This window comes from Aotus nancymaae, unplaced genomic scaffold (assembly GCF_030222135.1).
Source record: "Aotus nancymaae isolate 86718 unplaced genomic scaffold, 86718_ANA_hifiasm-v0.15.2.pri h1tg000021l, whole genome shotgun sequence".
NCBI classification, from domain to species: Eukaryota; Metazoa; Chordata; class Mammalia; order Primates; family Aotidae; genus Aotus; species Aotus nancymaae.
In genome coordinates this window covers 24,256,756-24,272,901 of record NW_026988433.1, presented here as the reverse complement: position 1 = coordinate 24,272,901, position 16,146 = coordinate 24,256,756, and the positions used below count along the sequence as shown (strand labels likewise).

At 50.1% G+C, this 16,146-nt stretch overlaps 1 protein-coding gene across 3 annotated transcripts in view; it reads right to left on the bottom strand.

Moving 5' to 3' along the window:
- Positions 1-14,650, bottom strand: part of SSH1 (slingshot protein phosphatase 1) — a 75,385-nt gene extending 60,735 nt beyond the window's left edge. Inside the window, exons 1-2 of one of the 3 annotated variants that reach the window (XM_021675533.2) lie at positions 14,496-14,650; positions 9,044-9,084 (exon numbers count right to left, since the gene is read on the bottom strand). In XM_021675533.2, coding sequence (XP_021531208.2) covers positions 9,044-9,084; positions 14,496-14,564 — 110 coding nt within the window. In that variant the 5' untranslated portion in view covers positions 14,565-14,650. Of the gene's footprint in view, positions 1-8,502; positions 9,004-9,043; positions 10,150-14,495 lie in introns of those variants that run through there. The other 2 variants (XM_064379882.1, XM_064379881.1) reach the window with 2 other exon arrangements.
- Positions 14,651-16,146: the final 1,496 nt, after the last annotated feature.

The following is a 16,146-nucleotide window of genomic DNA, read 5'->3' as shown; positions in this document are numbered from 1 at the left end:
AAAAAATAAAGAAAGAGAGAGAGAGAGAAAAAAAACATTGAAAGGCAAATTCTGATTTTCAAATCAAACGTTCCAACAAACTGCAGAAACAAAACCTGAGTTAAACCAAAAGGAACAGCCAAACAGCACAATGGCCCCAGAATGTTAATTCTGTGTACCCCAATGTTTAAAAGTGGGCCAGGCGCGGTGGCTCACGCCTGTAATCCCAGCACTTCGGGAGGCTGAGGCAGGCGGATCACAAGGTCAAGAGATCAAGACCATCCTGACCAACTTGGTGAAACCCTGTCTCTACTAAAAATACAAAAATTAGCTGGGCAGGGTGGTGCGTACCTGTAGTCCCAGCTACTGGGGAGGCTCAGGCAGGAGAATCGCTTGAATCTAGGAGGTGGAGACTGCAGTGAGCCGAGATCGTGCCACTGTCCTCCAGCCTGGTGACAGAGTGAGACTACGTCTCAAAAAACAAAAAAAAAATAGTGGGAGTCAACGGGAGGCCACTACCTACAAGGCCACAGGGGTCGGGGTAGGACTCAGGTCCCTGAATCACAGCAACCTGCATTCACTTCCCGGTTCAGGCCTCCCACCAGCCTCGTGGAACTGGTTTCCTAAAATGAAGAGAGTCCCCACATTGCAGGCTTGTGACAACAAGGTAAAAGCAAGTACAGAAAGCTCCAAGCCCAGAGCCTGCACCCCACAGAAGCTGGCCTCATTACCACCCAGATGCTCTCCAGGCTACAGCACATGAAGGGGATCTGTGACAACCCCTGCTTTAAGTAGAGCTCAGGGAGGCGACAGGACCTGCCCAAGTGCATAGTGGTACTGCTAATGGCTCAAGCGGGGAGAATGGACTGCAAAGCCTGGTTCTTCCGATAAACGCCATTCTGCCTCCCATTGTGGGGGTTCTGACACACAGGGAGGAGGAAAAGGAGAGACAGCGCTTGAATTTTGGTGTGAAGAGCACAGGCTTTGGAGTCAACGAGACGTGGAGTATGAGGGTCTCAGCTCTACTGTTTACTACTAAATAAAATCAGTCCACTGACATCTCTGGGGCTTAGTCTTCTCATCCAGAGAATGAGAATTTAAATGTCCTTACAGGGTTTTCGCAAAGATTAAATGAAATAATGCACACAAGGCTATTCACAGAGTAGGGTATGATTCAGGTGTTCCCTTTTCTCTCCTCCATCTCTGCTTGATTTTTTCACCTGGGCACTTACCAACACACTACTATTGTACTTGTTTATTTTACTTACTGTCTTGTCTCCCTCAACAGAATGTCAGCCTCCAGAGCAGGGATTTTTATTTTGTTCATTGCTATATTCCCAGCCTCTAAAACAGGGGTTGGTACACAGTAGGAGCTCAATAAGTATCTGTTGAATGAGCAGCTCACAAGCAGACAAATGAGGACAGAGGGGTACTGAGACTGACCTAAAAGCACTGATATCACTCAACTGCAATGGAGGCAATGGTGGGAAGAAATCTCTCTGTCCTTTGTTTCCGGAACATCCAAGACCACTTTGAGTTGCTCAACAGGAAACATACTCAATTTACAAGACCTCTAGGGCCCATCCAGTGCACACTGGGCGCTGTGAGGCAGGAGGCCAAACAGACCCTGTCCCTAGAGTGGCTCCCGGTCTAGTGGGCAGGGCCAGCTTCTTCATATGTGCTCAGAAAGGCCCTGTACTTGGTTTAATACTCTGCTGGTACCATCTTGAAATTCGTAATAATGTTTGTTGTTGTTGTTTGTTTGTTTGTTTTGAGACAGAATCTCATTCTGTCACCCAGGTTGGAGCTCAGTGGTGCAATCTCGGCTCACAGCAACCTCCACCTCCTGGGTTCCAGCAATTCTCACCCTCCCGAGTAGCTGGGATTACAGGCGTGTGCTACCACACTCAGCTAAGCTTTGTATTTTAAGTAGAGACGGGATTTTACCATGTTGTCCAGACTGGTCTCGAACTCCTGACCTCAGGTGATCCACCCACCTCAACCTCCCAAAGTGCTGGGATTACAGGCATGAGCCACCGTGCCCAGCCTCTTAATGTTTTAACAAGGCGCTCTACCACGTTCATTTTGCACTGGGCTCCACAAATTATGCAGCCAGTCCCACACTGCAGGAAACATTTACGTACTTAAGCACATATACTTAAAGCAAGTACCAAATACCAAAGAAACACTAAGGAGAGAAAAACGCCTGTGAGAAGAAAAAGGAAGACTCACGAATCATTTCCAAGAGAAGATATTACCATGAAGGAAGTACGGGCAGGGGCACTTGTTGAGTCTACTATGGGAGAAGACGTTCATGTCATGAGCACACTGAATTCTGACAGGCACCCTACAAGCTGCATACTACATTGAAACTAAGGCCTGCTCAAGATCATATAATAGACTACTGACATGACAAAGGACAGACATAGGAGCCAAACCCGTGCCCATCCCTCTCTAAGTCCAAAGCTGTGGGAAAAAATATATCTAAATATATATGCAGGGGTGGTTATTTTTAAGGTCAACATATTAAAGGTGGGGTAAATCTAAGAGACATCAAGCCTCAGAGCATGAACAAGCATGTGGGTGCTGAGTGGAGGGGACCAGCGTTCTCCAGGGTGGTGTCAAACTCTGTAAGGCTCACTCTCCATATTCCTGAACACCAGTGACCCCTTACCATCCCATAACTAGGCACATCTGTAACACTGAATCGAAACCTACTTGTTTACATGTGTTTTCTCTATATTAGACTGGGGCATCCCTAGAACTCACAGACTGACTGGTGGGCAGAATTCTGCCTGGTGCATGCACACGGGTGAGCCTTTCTCTTTGAATGTGGGCAGGACCAGAGAACAAGATGGGAGAGTTGTTCCCTTAATTAGGCTGCACTGTACATTAAGGTGATGAGATAATCATTCCTGTGATTACAATCTGTTATAAGACCCTACAGCAGCAGACTCTCCAGTTGGCCTTGAAAAAGCAAGTGCCATGAATTCTACAGCTGCAAGAAAATAAATTCAGGCCGCGCACGGTGGCTCACACCTATAATCCCAGAACTTTGGGAGGCCGAGGCAGGTGGATCACCTGAAGTCAGGAGTTTGAGACCAGCATGACCAATACAGTAAAACCCCATCTCTACTAAAAATACAAAAATTTGTTGAGCATGGTGGTGTGCACCTGTAGTCCCAGCTACTCAGGAGGCTGAGACAAGAGAACTGCTTGAACCCGGGAGGCAGAGGTTGCAGTGAGCCAAGATCGTGCCACTGCACTCCAGCCTGGGTGACAGAGCAAGACTCCATCTCAAAAAAAAAAAAGAACATGAATTCAGCAAAGAACCAGGTGAGCTTAAAAGAGGACCCTGGGGTTCAGATGAGACCCCAGCCCTGGCCAGCAAGCCTACGAGACCCCGAACAGAGAACCCAGCGATACTGTGTCCAGATCCCTGACCCATGGAAACTGTGAGATAATAAACACGAGCCAGGTGCGGTGGCTCATGCCTGTAATCCCAGCACTTTGGGAGACCAAGGCAGGCGGATCACCTGAGGTCAGGAGTTTGAGCCCACCTGATCAACATGGAGAAACTCCATCTCTACTAAAAACACAAAATTAGCCAGGTGTGGTGGCGCATGCCTGTAGTCCCAGCAACCTGGGAGGCTGAGGCAGGAGAATCTCTTGAACCCGGGTGGTGCAGGTTGCGGTGACCCGAGATTACGCCATTGCACTCCAGCCTGGGCAACAAGAGCAAAACTCCATCTCAAATAAAAAAGAAAAAAATTAAAAGATAAAATAAAATAAACATGCATTGTTTAACAGTTAAGTTAGTGGTAACTTGTTATGCAGCAAGAGATGACTGATACAGTAACCTATGCGCACATCCGTCTTCAGCACGAACACGGAACTTGGACGCAGTGGCTGTGTGACACCTACTGGCAGGACTTTAACTGGGCAGACTGGCAACAAAGACAACAAAGCCCAGGCTAAGATGGAGCACCAAGGGCAGGGAGGAACCCCAGAAGGTGGACAGCTACAAAAGTAGGGGTGCTCACTGAAGAGGGGACGTATGGTCTGCAGGGCAATGGCATGCCAACCCCATCCACTGTGACACCGTAGGGAGCGCGAGAAGGCAAAACTGCACTTCAGAAGGCTGCAAGAAGAATGGGCTCCCTGGGGGACTTCCAGGTGGAGACCAAAAGGGGAAGGGAGTGTGGAGTGAAAGGCAGAGGAGTCAGGGAGTTCACAGTTTATCACTGAAACCAAATAACACAGAAGAGACAAAATCCTGCCGCTCTGGCCCAAACCTTTGCTAGGGCAGGCAATCACAAATAACCAAATTATAATCATTCTAACGATTATGTTCCCACACTTGACTTGGAAACGTTGGACTGAAAGAAAAAAAAAAACACTTTACTCCCGATCCACACCCTGGGGACAATATTATCTCCCCAGTGTCCTGCCTGGCCCACAACTACTTATGTCTCATGCCAGACTGAGCCGGCTCCCAGGATGGCAAGGGAGCCAGAAGCTGCTGCCAGCAGGGCCATCTGCTCACCAATTCCCACAGTCTGAACGGCACAGCTTCCAAAGAGGGACTGCGAGCAGCCAGCAGCAGCCTGCACATGAGGGAGGCAGGGGAGAGCAAGGGAACTGGATCTATACTGCTTTGCTGCAATCATCTGCGTGCCGGGCGTGAGATGATCAGTTCCTCAGACACTTCCCAGAAGGCCTTCAGAAAAACTGAATCACAACACTGCTTCCTCCAAGTCTGTATTCTTATTTGCATCTTACAGGAATGTAGCCGGGTAAAGGAGGCAGCCTATTCCCTGTCAAAGAGCATCTGGGGTGGGCGCCTTCTCAGGCCTGGCCCCAGCACCTGCAGGGAGTCAGCCCCTCTAATTCTCCTGGGGTGTGAACTAACACTACATGTGAGCAATACCTGGTGAAGACCAAGAGTAGCGACCAAACCCACCGTGGACCTGATTCTGGGCAAGGAAATTTTTTCTTGAGACAGGGTCTCGCTCTTTCACCCAGGATGGAGTGCAGCAGCACAATCTTAGCTCACTGCAGCCTCGACCTCCTGGGTTCAAGTGATCCTCCTACCTCGGCCTTTTGAGTAGCTGGAACTACAGACGTGTGCCACCATGTCCAGTTAATTTTTCTATTTTTTATTGAGATTTTTTTTGCCATACTGCGTAGGCTGGTCTTGAACTCCTGGGCTCAAGCGATCGACTCACCTTGGCCTCTCAAAGTGTTGGGATTACAGGCATGAGCCACTGCGCCTGGCCTGGGCGAGGAATATCAGACAAACTACTCCACAACCCTGAAAGGTCGCAGTGTCATCCCTGTTTTACAGGTGGAACAACTGACACCCACAGAGGTGTAGGAACACAGAGGTAACTCAGCCAGGAGTTAGGTTTGGTAACTGGCACAGGAGTCAGATAGGTCTGCCTAACTCGGAACCCCACTGCCTTCCCCCGACACCTTGTTATTTCTCCTACATGTCTGGAATTGACTGCAGGGTCAAAGGTTCATCCATTTAAATTGTTTATTTTTATTTATTTTATTTCTTTACTTATTTTGAGACAGAGTCTTGCTCTGTTGTCCAGGCTGGAGTGCAGTGGCACACGATCTTAGCTCACTGTAACCTCCTGGGTTCAAGCAATTCTCCTGCCTCAGCCTCCTGAGTAGCTGAGATTACAGGTATGCACCTCCATGCCTGGCTAATTTTTGTTTTTTTTTTTTTTAGTAGAGGCGGGTTTTACCATGTTGGCCAGGCTGGTCTTGAACTCCTGAGCTCAAGGAGCTCAACCACCAACTGGGAAAATCTCCCTCCTAGGGCTGTTTTGAGGATTCGACATGGAAAGCTGCCAAAGCCTTATTTCCCATCCCTTTGTAAGGTCCCCTGCAGCTCCCAACTAGGCAGAGAAAGGGACTTTTATTAGCGAGAAAAGGGCCAGGTGCAGTGGCTGTCATCATGCCTGTAATCCCAGCACTTTGGGAGGCCGAGGTGGGAGGATCACTTGAGCCCAGGAATTTGAGACCAGCCTCGACAACACAGTGAGACCTTGTCTCTTCAAAAAAACATTTTAAGGCCGGGCGCAGTGGCTCATGCCTGTAATCCCAGCACTTTGGGAGGCCAAGGTGGGTGGATCACAAGGTCAAGAGATGGAGACCATCCTGGCCAATATGGTGAAACCCCGTCTCTATTTAAAAAATACAAAAATTAGCTGGGTGTGGTAGTGTGCGCCTGTAGTCCCAGCTACTTGGGAGGCTGAGGCAGGAGAATTGCTTGAACCCAGGAGACGGAGATTGCAGTGAGCCGAGTTTGCGCCACTACACTCCAGCCTGGGGCCTGGCACCTGGTGACACAGAAAGACTCTGTCTCAAAAAAAAAAAAAAAACACCCATTTTAAAAAATAAGCCAGGTGTGGTGGCGCACACCTGTAGTCCCAGCTACTTGGGAGGCTGAGGTGGGAACATAGCTTGGCCCCAGGAGTTCAAGGCTGCAGTGAGCTATGATCATACTACTGCACTCTGGCCTGGACAACAAAGTTAAGACTCCGTCTCTAAAAAAATAAAAATAAAGTGTTTTAATTTAAAAAAAGGTTAAATACCAGTGAGAAAGGTCCACATACACATTTTCATGTCACTGCTACTTATAAGTTCATATTAACTGAAAACACTGTTATAAGCTATTAAAGGTAATTAAAAAATGAAAATAGCTCTTTGTCCCAAAGATAGTCTAAGTGACAGAACTCAGTGCTCTCTCACCAATAACAGCCCTGACAGAGAGGGATGGGGTCAAGGGATGGAAGAGATTCCAACCCCAAGAAAGGGCTGGAGAGGAACCAGGGGAGGAGGCATGGGGGAGGAGACCTCCAGGAGGGAGTTGGGGGAGGGGATCTGGGGAGGGGAACTCCAGGAAGGAGCTAGGGGAGGGGAGCCGGAGAAGGGAGCTCCAGGAGGAACTGGGGGAGGAGAACTTAGCCGAGGGGAGCTCTAGGAGGGAGCTGGGGAAAAGAGCTTGAGGAGGGGAGCTCAAGGAGGGGACCTGAGGGTAGGGAGTTTGGGAGGGGAGCTATGGAGGAAATCTGGGAGGGGGAAGCTTGGGGAGGGGAGCTGGGGGAGGACAGATGGGGAAGAGAGATGGAGAAAGGAGCTTTTGAAGGGGATCTAGAGAGGAAATCTAGGGGAGGGGAGCTTGGGGAGGGAAACTTGAGAGAAGGTACTTGGGGGGGGCGCTATGGGGAGGGGAGGTCAGGGAGGGGACTTTAGGGAGGGGAGATGGGGGAGGGGATTTGGGGTAGGGAGGTTAGGAAGGGGATCTGGGGGAGGGGAGCTTGGGGAGTGGATCTAGGGAGAGGGTTTGGGGGATGGGAGCTTGGGGAGGTGGAGCTAGGCAGGGAAACTAGGGGGAGGGGAGTCGGGGAGGAAAGATGGGGAAGAGACTGGGGGAAGGGAAACTTGGGGAGTGGATGGGGGGTTGGGGGATGGGAGCTTGGGGAGGTGGATCTAGGGAGGGAAGCTGGGGGAGGGGAGGGGAGATGGAGAGGGGACTACGGGGAAGGGAACCTTGGGGCAGGGATCTGGGGTAGGGGATTTGGGGGGAAGGGAGCTGGGTACCTCAGGAGCTGCTCTTTAAAGGCAGGCAAGCCCCTCTTTCAGTTCCTCCTTGACAGCCAGTCTCCAGACTTCCACTCCACCCCCTCCCTGCTTCCACCCAGACAATCTGATCTGCAACTCGGCCCATGACTGCCCCCACTTGGGAGTCCAGCTGCTTCCAGTCTGGGAACCCTGAGGTGGGCCCTGACCTGACCAACCAAAAACCCCAGAGTGACAGAGCAAATGTGTCCTGTATCTTGAGCATAACATTAAAAGCGAAGACCCACAGCAGAAATAAGACATCTCATCTCTTTGATTCTTGCAGGCTAGTGTTTCCCTGCCCACATTATCTTTAGAAATCATGTGTGCCACAATAAAAATGAGTATTTCCCCTTCCTTCACTCAAACACACAGAAACGTCAAAGAAAAGCTGATCATATTTCTACCAGTCCTGCGTGAGAGTTTGACCAGAACACCCTGCTCTCAGTAATAAATAGTTGACCCCAATTTCTGAACACACATTTCCTCTTCCAATTAATTTTCCTTCCCCTCATGAGATAAAACAGACTTTTTTTTTTTAAAGAACAATATCCCTGAAAGTTTGTTTACTTTTTTTAAACTCTGAGGTCAGAGTTTAAGACTGGCTTCTTGGTGTGAAGGAATATATTATATGAATACAACAAAGGGCTGAATCATCTATAAACACCCAAACAAAGTCAGGACTTAATTTCTGGCAAAGAAAAAACAAAACTGTTTTTGGTGTCCATTAATGAATACATCAGCCGAGGACTACATCTTGGAATCTTTTAAATGAGCAGAGCTAAAGATTTCTCATAAGCACAGTTAAAGCACCATGAATTGATACATTTAGAGGATTGAGTATTGTTTCAAATCAACAAAGTACTTATGGCAAAAGGAACACCTTACCAAAAGCAGGATGAAAAAGTGTGGGCAGAGTGTCATGATTATTCGTTTCATGATTATTAGGTTTTTTTTTTTTTTTTTTAAGCAGAAGAACAGTCTGCAAGAAAATACATAAAAATGTTCAAGTTAGGCAGGGCACAGTAGCTCGTGACTGTAATCCCCATACTTTGGGAGGCCAAGCAGGAAGATCACTTGAGGCCAGGAGTCTGAGACCAGCCTGGGCACCACAGCGAGACCCTGTCTCTATTAAAAAATAATAAGTTACCAAAAAAAAAAAAAAATGCTCCAAATGGTAATGTAAGGGTGGTAGAATAATGGCAATTATTTTCCTTGTTTTCCAAGTGTTGTATAATATTATTAAAGCAACTAGACATATGTATGGATTTTAAAGCATTACAGTTTTAGATGTGCTTTAGGGAATAATTGCTAAGCCACTGAAAAACTGGTATATTCTTTTTGTAGGTTTTCCCTTTGGAGAGGAACAAGAACATTCCTTACCTGCTTGGGAGAAAGACTTAGGAACAAAAATGGAAAGTCTGCTTACCTGAGGTTTAACTTTCGATCTTCATCGCTCCCAGCCTCCAACTACAGAGAAAGAAAGAGAATATCACACCACAGGCACCACTGACAACACGCCTCGGGCGGCAGTCTCACATTTTCCAACCCGGTGTTGGAAAAAGATAAAGATATCCAGGAAACCTGGCTACTTCTAAACAGCCGTGCCCTTTCCTCACCAATCCCGGTCTGTCCCTTGGAGTCATTTCCGTGGGGGAATTTTCAGGTTTCCCAATGTTGACCCACATTCCTGCCACAGTCCAGGGGATGGAGTCCTGTTAGCTGAGCATTTCCTATCTGGTGTTGTTACCCAGCACAGTCTTTTAGCCCTCGGCCCTCAACTTTCCGGGGTTGTTCTGGATCTTATCCTGTTTTTCTCTTTTAAGGGGAGGGGGCCGTGTTTAAAGAGAATCCACTTCCTGTGTCGAGCCAGGCAATCACAGTTGAGTGATGAACACCATTTTCAAAAAACCATCCCAGGCAAGTCTTACACAGTGAAAGGTGGCCAGAAATCGGGCTGTCTGCGTGTAGCTCTCGAAAGCTCTTGGTGGTTCTCGAAAAGACTTAAAACATTTAATACGAAATGTTCTAGGCTGTTCATTTATATAAATGCAAGAAAGAGATATTTAATATTTTCTGAAAGCTAAAAGGCCAAGAGGTTGGGCTCCAGAAGTACCTATGACTTACTTTTTTTTTCTTTCAAAGAGCAAACTAAAATGAGAAGGAAACACACACACACACCCCAAACAACTCGGCACCGCTGGGACTTGGCATGCTTTTTATGTTGCACAGAGGCGCCCATTGAATGGGAAAGAGAAACCTGGAAAGCTGTGATGGCTGGGAGAGATGCAGGGCTGATTGAGGACAGAAGTGAAGCAGAAGCTGAGGCGAAGGAAAAGCGGTCCAGAGATAATGTAGGGCGGGGCCTGGGCAGCAAGGGAAACCCACCAGGAGGTGGCAACTTCGACCAAGAATGACTACATCAGCTGGCCACGGTTGTAATCCCAACACTGCAGGAGGCCAAGGCAGGTGGATCATCTGAGGTCAGGAGTTCCAGACCAGCCTGGCCAAGACGGTGACACCCCGTCTCTACAAAAGTACAAAAATTAGACAGGCATGGTGGCGCGTACCGGTAATCTCAGCTACCTGGGAGGCTGAGGCAGGTGAATCGCTTGAACCCAGGAGGTGGAGGTTGCAGTGGGCCAAGATCGCATCACTGTACTCCAGCCCGGGCAACAGAGCAAGACTCCGTCTCAAAAAAAAAAAAGCCAGGTGCAGTAGCTCACACCTGTAATCCCAGCACTTTGGGAGGCCAAGGCAGGTGGATCATGAGGTCAGGAGTTCAAGACCAGCCTGGCCAACATGGTGACAACCCAACTCTACTAAAAATACAAAAATTAGCCAGGCATAGTGGCTCATATCTGTAATCCCAGCTACCTGGGAAGCTGAGGCAGGAGAGTCACTTGAATGCAGAAGGCGGAGGTTGCAGTGAGCCGAGATCACACCACTGCACTCCAGCCTGGGTGACAGAGCAAGACTCAGTCTCAAAAAAAAAAAAAAAAAGGATGTGTACACCAGAGGGCCAGAGAGTCCCTACATCCTATTAAGATGATGCACATACAAGATTTTGCAGAGGCACCTACTCCACACTGAAGGAGAATTGGAAAGACCAGGGAAGGCTTCACTGACCACAAAACAAGTCACAACAGCAACAAACTGAGAAGAGAATGTTGGGTCTAATCCAGTGGTTCTCAACTGGGAGCAAGTTCTCTCAAGAAGAGACAGTTGGCAATGTCTGGAGGCATTTTTCTGGAGGTCACTACTGGCACCTAGTGGGTAGAGGACAGGATCCCACATGTGCTACACATCCCACAATGCACAGCACGGTCCCTCCACAAGAGAGAATGTTCTGGTCCCAAGTATCAACAGTGGGTTGAGAAACTCTGGTCCAATCCAAAATGTGCCTAGAGATCTGCCCATGAAAATTAGTCACCTTGAACGTTTCTCAGAAATAACAATGTTACGATCCATTCCTGAAAATTACTGATTTATCTCTTCTTGTGTGCTGCCTGTTCACACAAAGGAACTGAGTTAAGATTCACAGGAAAATGACATAAGTGATAAAATTAAAGACTAGGGGGAAAAAAAGAAAGAAAATTAAAAGAGAAAGGAGAGCCTTAGGGCTGAGGCCTGGCTGTGTCAGGAAAGTGCAGCCCTAAGTGTCTGACTCATTATGAAGTTGCATTTTGATGAGTGATGACGTGGCTTGCGGGTACGGACTTCACAATCATTTAATTCTCGGTCACTCTCCCAGGTTCTCGGATGAAAGGCCATGTCAGGTCAGTTATTCCAGGGAAGCTACATATGCCACAGAACACATGAAAGAGGTAATCTAGTCCTTTTAGATAAGCCAGAGCCCACAGACAGGAAGCAACTCAAGCAAGGGCGGACCAGGGCAGAGCCGGTCTGGCCCACCCAGGTCTCCTGCCCCCACGCACACCTGCTATCTCCATCACACCTTGCTTCTCAGCTCAACACATCTGGCGAGGGCCTTGGCTTCAGGAAACATCCCAGAATGCTGCAGCTTTACTACGATAGAATAAAAGCTGCCTGAGTTTTACTTTATGTTTATCAGGTCATTGGCACTTGGTAAAAATAATGCTTTATAAAATAATTGAAAACGTAGGCCGGGTGCGGTGACTGACACTTGTAATCCCAGCACTTTGGGAAGCTGAGGCGTGTGGATGATGAGGTCAAGAGATCAAGACCATCCTGTCCAACATGGTGAAACCCTGTCTCTACTGAAAACACAAAAATTAGCTGGGCGTGGTGGCACACACCTGTGATCCCAGCTACTTGGGAGTCTGAGGTAGGAGAATCGCTTCAACCTGGGAGGTGGAGGTTGCACTGAGCCAAGATTGTGCCACTGCACTCCAGCCTGGTGATAGAGTGAGACTCCGTGTCAAAAAAAAAAAAAAAGAAACTCTGTCTAGTAGAAACAATGCAAATATCCAACGAAATATGGTACATCCATACAATGGAGTATTATACAGCCATGAAAACAAATGAAGTACTGCCACATACTACAACATGCATGAACTTTGAAAATGTGATGCTGGGCCGGGTGCTGTGGCTCACGCCTGTAATACCAGCACCTTGGGAGCCTGAGGCAATCGGATCACCAGGTCAAGAGATCAAGACCAGCCTGACCAAAATGGTGAAACCTTGTCTCAAAAAAAAAGAAAACGTGATGCTGAGTGAAAGACGCTAGACACAAAAGGCCACATAGGGTGTGATTCCATTTATATAAAATGTTCACAATAAGCAAATCCATAGATACAGAAAGTAGATTAGTGGCTGCCTAGGGTTAGGGAGAATGGGGCAGGGGGAGGCTGCAGCTGAGGGCTAAGGAGTACAGAGTTCCTATTTTGGTGGGGGGTGAAAATGTTCTGGAATTAGATGGTGGTGATGGTTGCATAATCTCATGAATATACTAAAAACCACTGAATTGTATACTTGACAATGGCCAATTTATGGTATGAAACTAAAAAATAATAAGTCCTTAAAAATGTGTAAGACAAGAACAGATTAGGTTGCAAGTAACTTCAGGAACATCAGGTTTTGAATCAGAAATCTGGGCTGACAGGCTCAGCCTGAAGCCAACCTCTCCCCTTACCTCAGGTAAGTTTTTGTGATGAGAACCTGAGATTACATGCATAAAAGTACTCTGTAAATTGCCAGACGGCAGAGATAGGAACAGAAAACAGCCCCTCCTCGCTGTGGGAAGGAAAGACGCTATTGCAATCCAACTTCTCAGTAGCAGGCCATTGATGGCCAATTTCTTTTGCCTCTAATCAGCATGTAGAGGGGGGATTATTAGAACCTTCTGTCTGTAGATAACTCATGAGTGGCCTCACCTCTCCAAGGAAAAGGTTCAAGTTCCCAGGCACTCTGAAAACATCCCTGCCAATCCCAGCAAAGCAAGGCTGAAGAGCTACCCTACCAGGAGACGGGGCTGTCAAACCAAACACAAATATTATTCTCTCATCTCACACAGACACACAAACCTCCCCCGTGTTATCAGTCAACTTCCCCCACTCCCTCCCACAAAGAAAGGGTCTGAAGAGCCCAGATGCTGGCTGCAGCACTTCCTGGGCCTGAGACTGCAGAGTCGCCTCTCCAGTCTTCTCTAAACATAGCTAAGGGTCTGCAAGGCAAACACTCAGCCTTGTTATAGATAAGAGTTTAGACCAGAGGCCTTGAAGGGTTCTTCAAGAGATGGTGGGCAAGACTGCACGACCAGAGGGTCATCCCTGCAGCTACAGAGAAGTGACCTGCTCAGAGGCCCAAGGCCTGAGCCTAGGACAAGCCAGGCCAACCCTGCAGGCTCAGAGGGCACCAGTTCCCTCAATCAACCCCAGAGGAAGAAGCCAGGCAGACTCGGGCCACACACACAGAACCACAAAAACGTGCACAGTGCCGGCACACGCAGCCCAGAGACGCACCTATGCAATCACCCAGAATGGGTCACAGCCACATGCCACACAGAAAGACAGATGCACATAAACACACAGCCCTAAGAGATGTTGCAGAAAGGAAAAGCCAGACTCAGGCTGCACACAGAAACTGCAGCACACTCAGTCACCGTCACACAGTGACACGGGCACGCCTACAGCCAGAACTCCAGAGGTGGCAGGTGGGGAAACAATCTCACACGTTTGTAGAGGCACCTCCAGATGCCTGTCTCACGCTGGCACACCCGGAAGACATGTCAACCAGAGTCGCATCTCACATCGCAAAGCCAGGCACACAGGCAAAGGGCCTAGACTTGCCCCGGCCACAGGTCTCAGAACCAGCGGCTCACGCAGTCACCCACTCAGGGGTCCCAGTCGCACATCCAGTCACTCCTGGACCTGGGTCACACTGCAGAGTCACCCACAGATGGGAGTCCCCTCCACATGCACAGTCCTCCCCAGACAGAGGTCAACCCCCAGACAGGGGTCACACCTGAAATCACAGTCCCCACTCACGAGGTCACACCTGCACACACACTCTCTGCACAGTCACCCTCAGATAGGGATCACAACGCATAGTCCCCGCCAAACAGGGATCACCCCAAGATGGGGGTCACCCCTGAAAGCACACACAATCCCCTGCAGGCACTTCCAGAGGGGCACTGCACACAGTCCCTGCAAAGTCGCTCCCCGATAGGGGTCACACGGCACACAAAGTCCCCGCACAGCTCCCCCAGACAGGGTCACAGTGCACACAGTCCTCGCACTGTCACCCCGGTCCGGCTGCCCAGCTCGGTTCCTACAGTGGGACCCCTCCAGGAGCTCGCGCAGCCGCCACCCCCGCGCTGCGCACGCGCCGCCCCGGCTCTGGCGGCCTCGGCGCGGCGTCCGGCGGCCCAGGCCGGGCGCAGCGGGCCTGGGGCTCACCTCGCTGTTGCTGGCCGAGGAGGAGGCGGCGCTGGGCGTGGGCGACCGCTGCAGGGTCACCAGGGCCATGGCTGCGGCGCGGTGCTAGGGCGCCACCGAGGTCTGGAGCTAGAGCCGCCACAGCCACCGCTGCCCGGGCCGGGCCCGGGGCCTCCAGGAGCCGCGCGCGGGCGGCCGGGCCGAGCCGGGCCGGGCCCGCCCCTCCCCCTCGGCGTCGCCCCCGCCCCCGCCCCCAGCTCCCGCCTCCCGCGCCGGCGCGCGCCGGGGCTGGTGAGCGGAGCGGGCGGGGCGGGGGAGCGGGCGGGGCGGGGTGGGGCGGGGAGGCGCGCGTGCGCGGGGGCCCCCGAGGGCGGCCCGAGGCCTCGGCTGGTCAGTCACGTCCACCGCGCGCCCGATACACGCGCCCCCGCCCGCGCGACCGGCCCTCTGGCCTGGGACTCGGGGGCGCGCGCGTCGCCCGGAGCCCGTAGGCTCCAGGGCCCCGCCCGCTGCTCCGGCTGGGTAAACTGAGGCCCGGCGACAGTGCAGTCAGGACTGTACAGCGACCAAGAAATAAAAGACGTCCTGGCCCCTGCGCCGTGAACTCCTGCAGAAGTGTGCAGAAATGCATTCGTTGATTCATTCGTTTATGGACTGTTTCTTGAGCACCTACTAAGTGCCGGGCGTTGAGTATAAAACAGTAAGCAAAATAGATTCGCCTGATTTTGCAGAGGTTAATCAGGTTATTAGGCACGTTTGAAAAAATCACTTTGCTAATCTTTTTCAATGAATTCTTTCTCTGTGTCCTGAGACCCAGCCAACTCCTTGGAGGGTCAGGGAAGGCTTCCCAGAAGAGATTTATTTTGAGGCTTGAATGTGGGCAGGATTAACAGGTGTAAGAAGAGAGAGACAGTTCTCCAGTCGAGGGGGATCAGCGTGCCCGGAAACAGGAAGAAGGTTGTCAACCGGAGGCCAGTTCCCAGGGAAGGGAAGAGAGGAGGAAAGGCTGGAGTCTCGACCCTCTCTGGAAAGATCGCTCCGCCTGTTGCGTGGAGGAGGGACCATGGGACAGAGGGCTGAGGGAGACCAGGGAGGAGGCTGCTGCTGTTGTCCCTGGGAGAGGTGACCAGTATGGGGATGGAGAGAGCAACATGGAGTAAGATACCAAGAAGGCAATTCTGGCTTGACTTAGTAATAGGAAATTTCTCTTTTACCAAAGTCTCATCCCCCGGCCCCCACCCTAACCTCTGCATGTTGCGCAAGTACTGCCAAAGGCAGTGGTCCCAGCCCGCCCCACGGCTTAGCGAATCTGTCTTACTGCCCAACAGGAAACCCACCGCAGCCTCCTGGATTCTTCCCCTTCCCTCCCTTTGTCTTGGGGCTGTGACCTCCTCCTTGTTATTCACAGGGTCTCAGCACGATTCATCTCAAAGGTGGTTCTCAGTGGGGGGCACTGTAGCTTCTACCGAGCGTTTCGAAGTGGGAATGGGAATGGGAATGTTTTTAGTTGTCTTGCTGATGGGAGGGGAGAGCTCCTGGCATTTAGAGTGCAGGACCCATGGATGCTAAATGTCTTCCAGTGCACTGGACAGTCTCCCCAAGAAGAATTGCTCCATTCCCACAAAATATTTAATGGGTGAAAAACCCATTTATAATAATCTAAAGCCAGAAC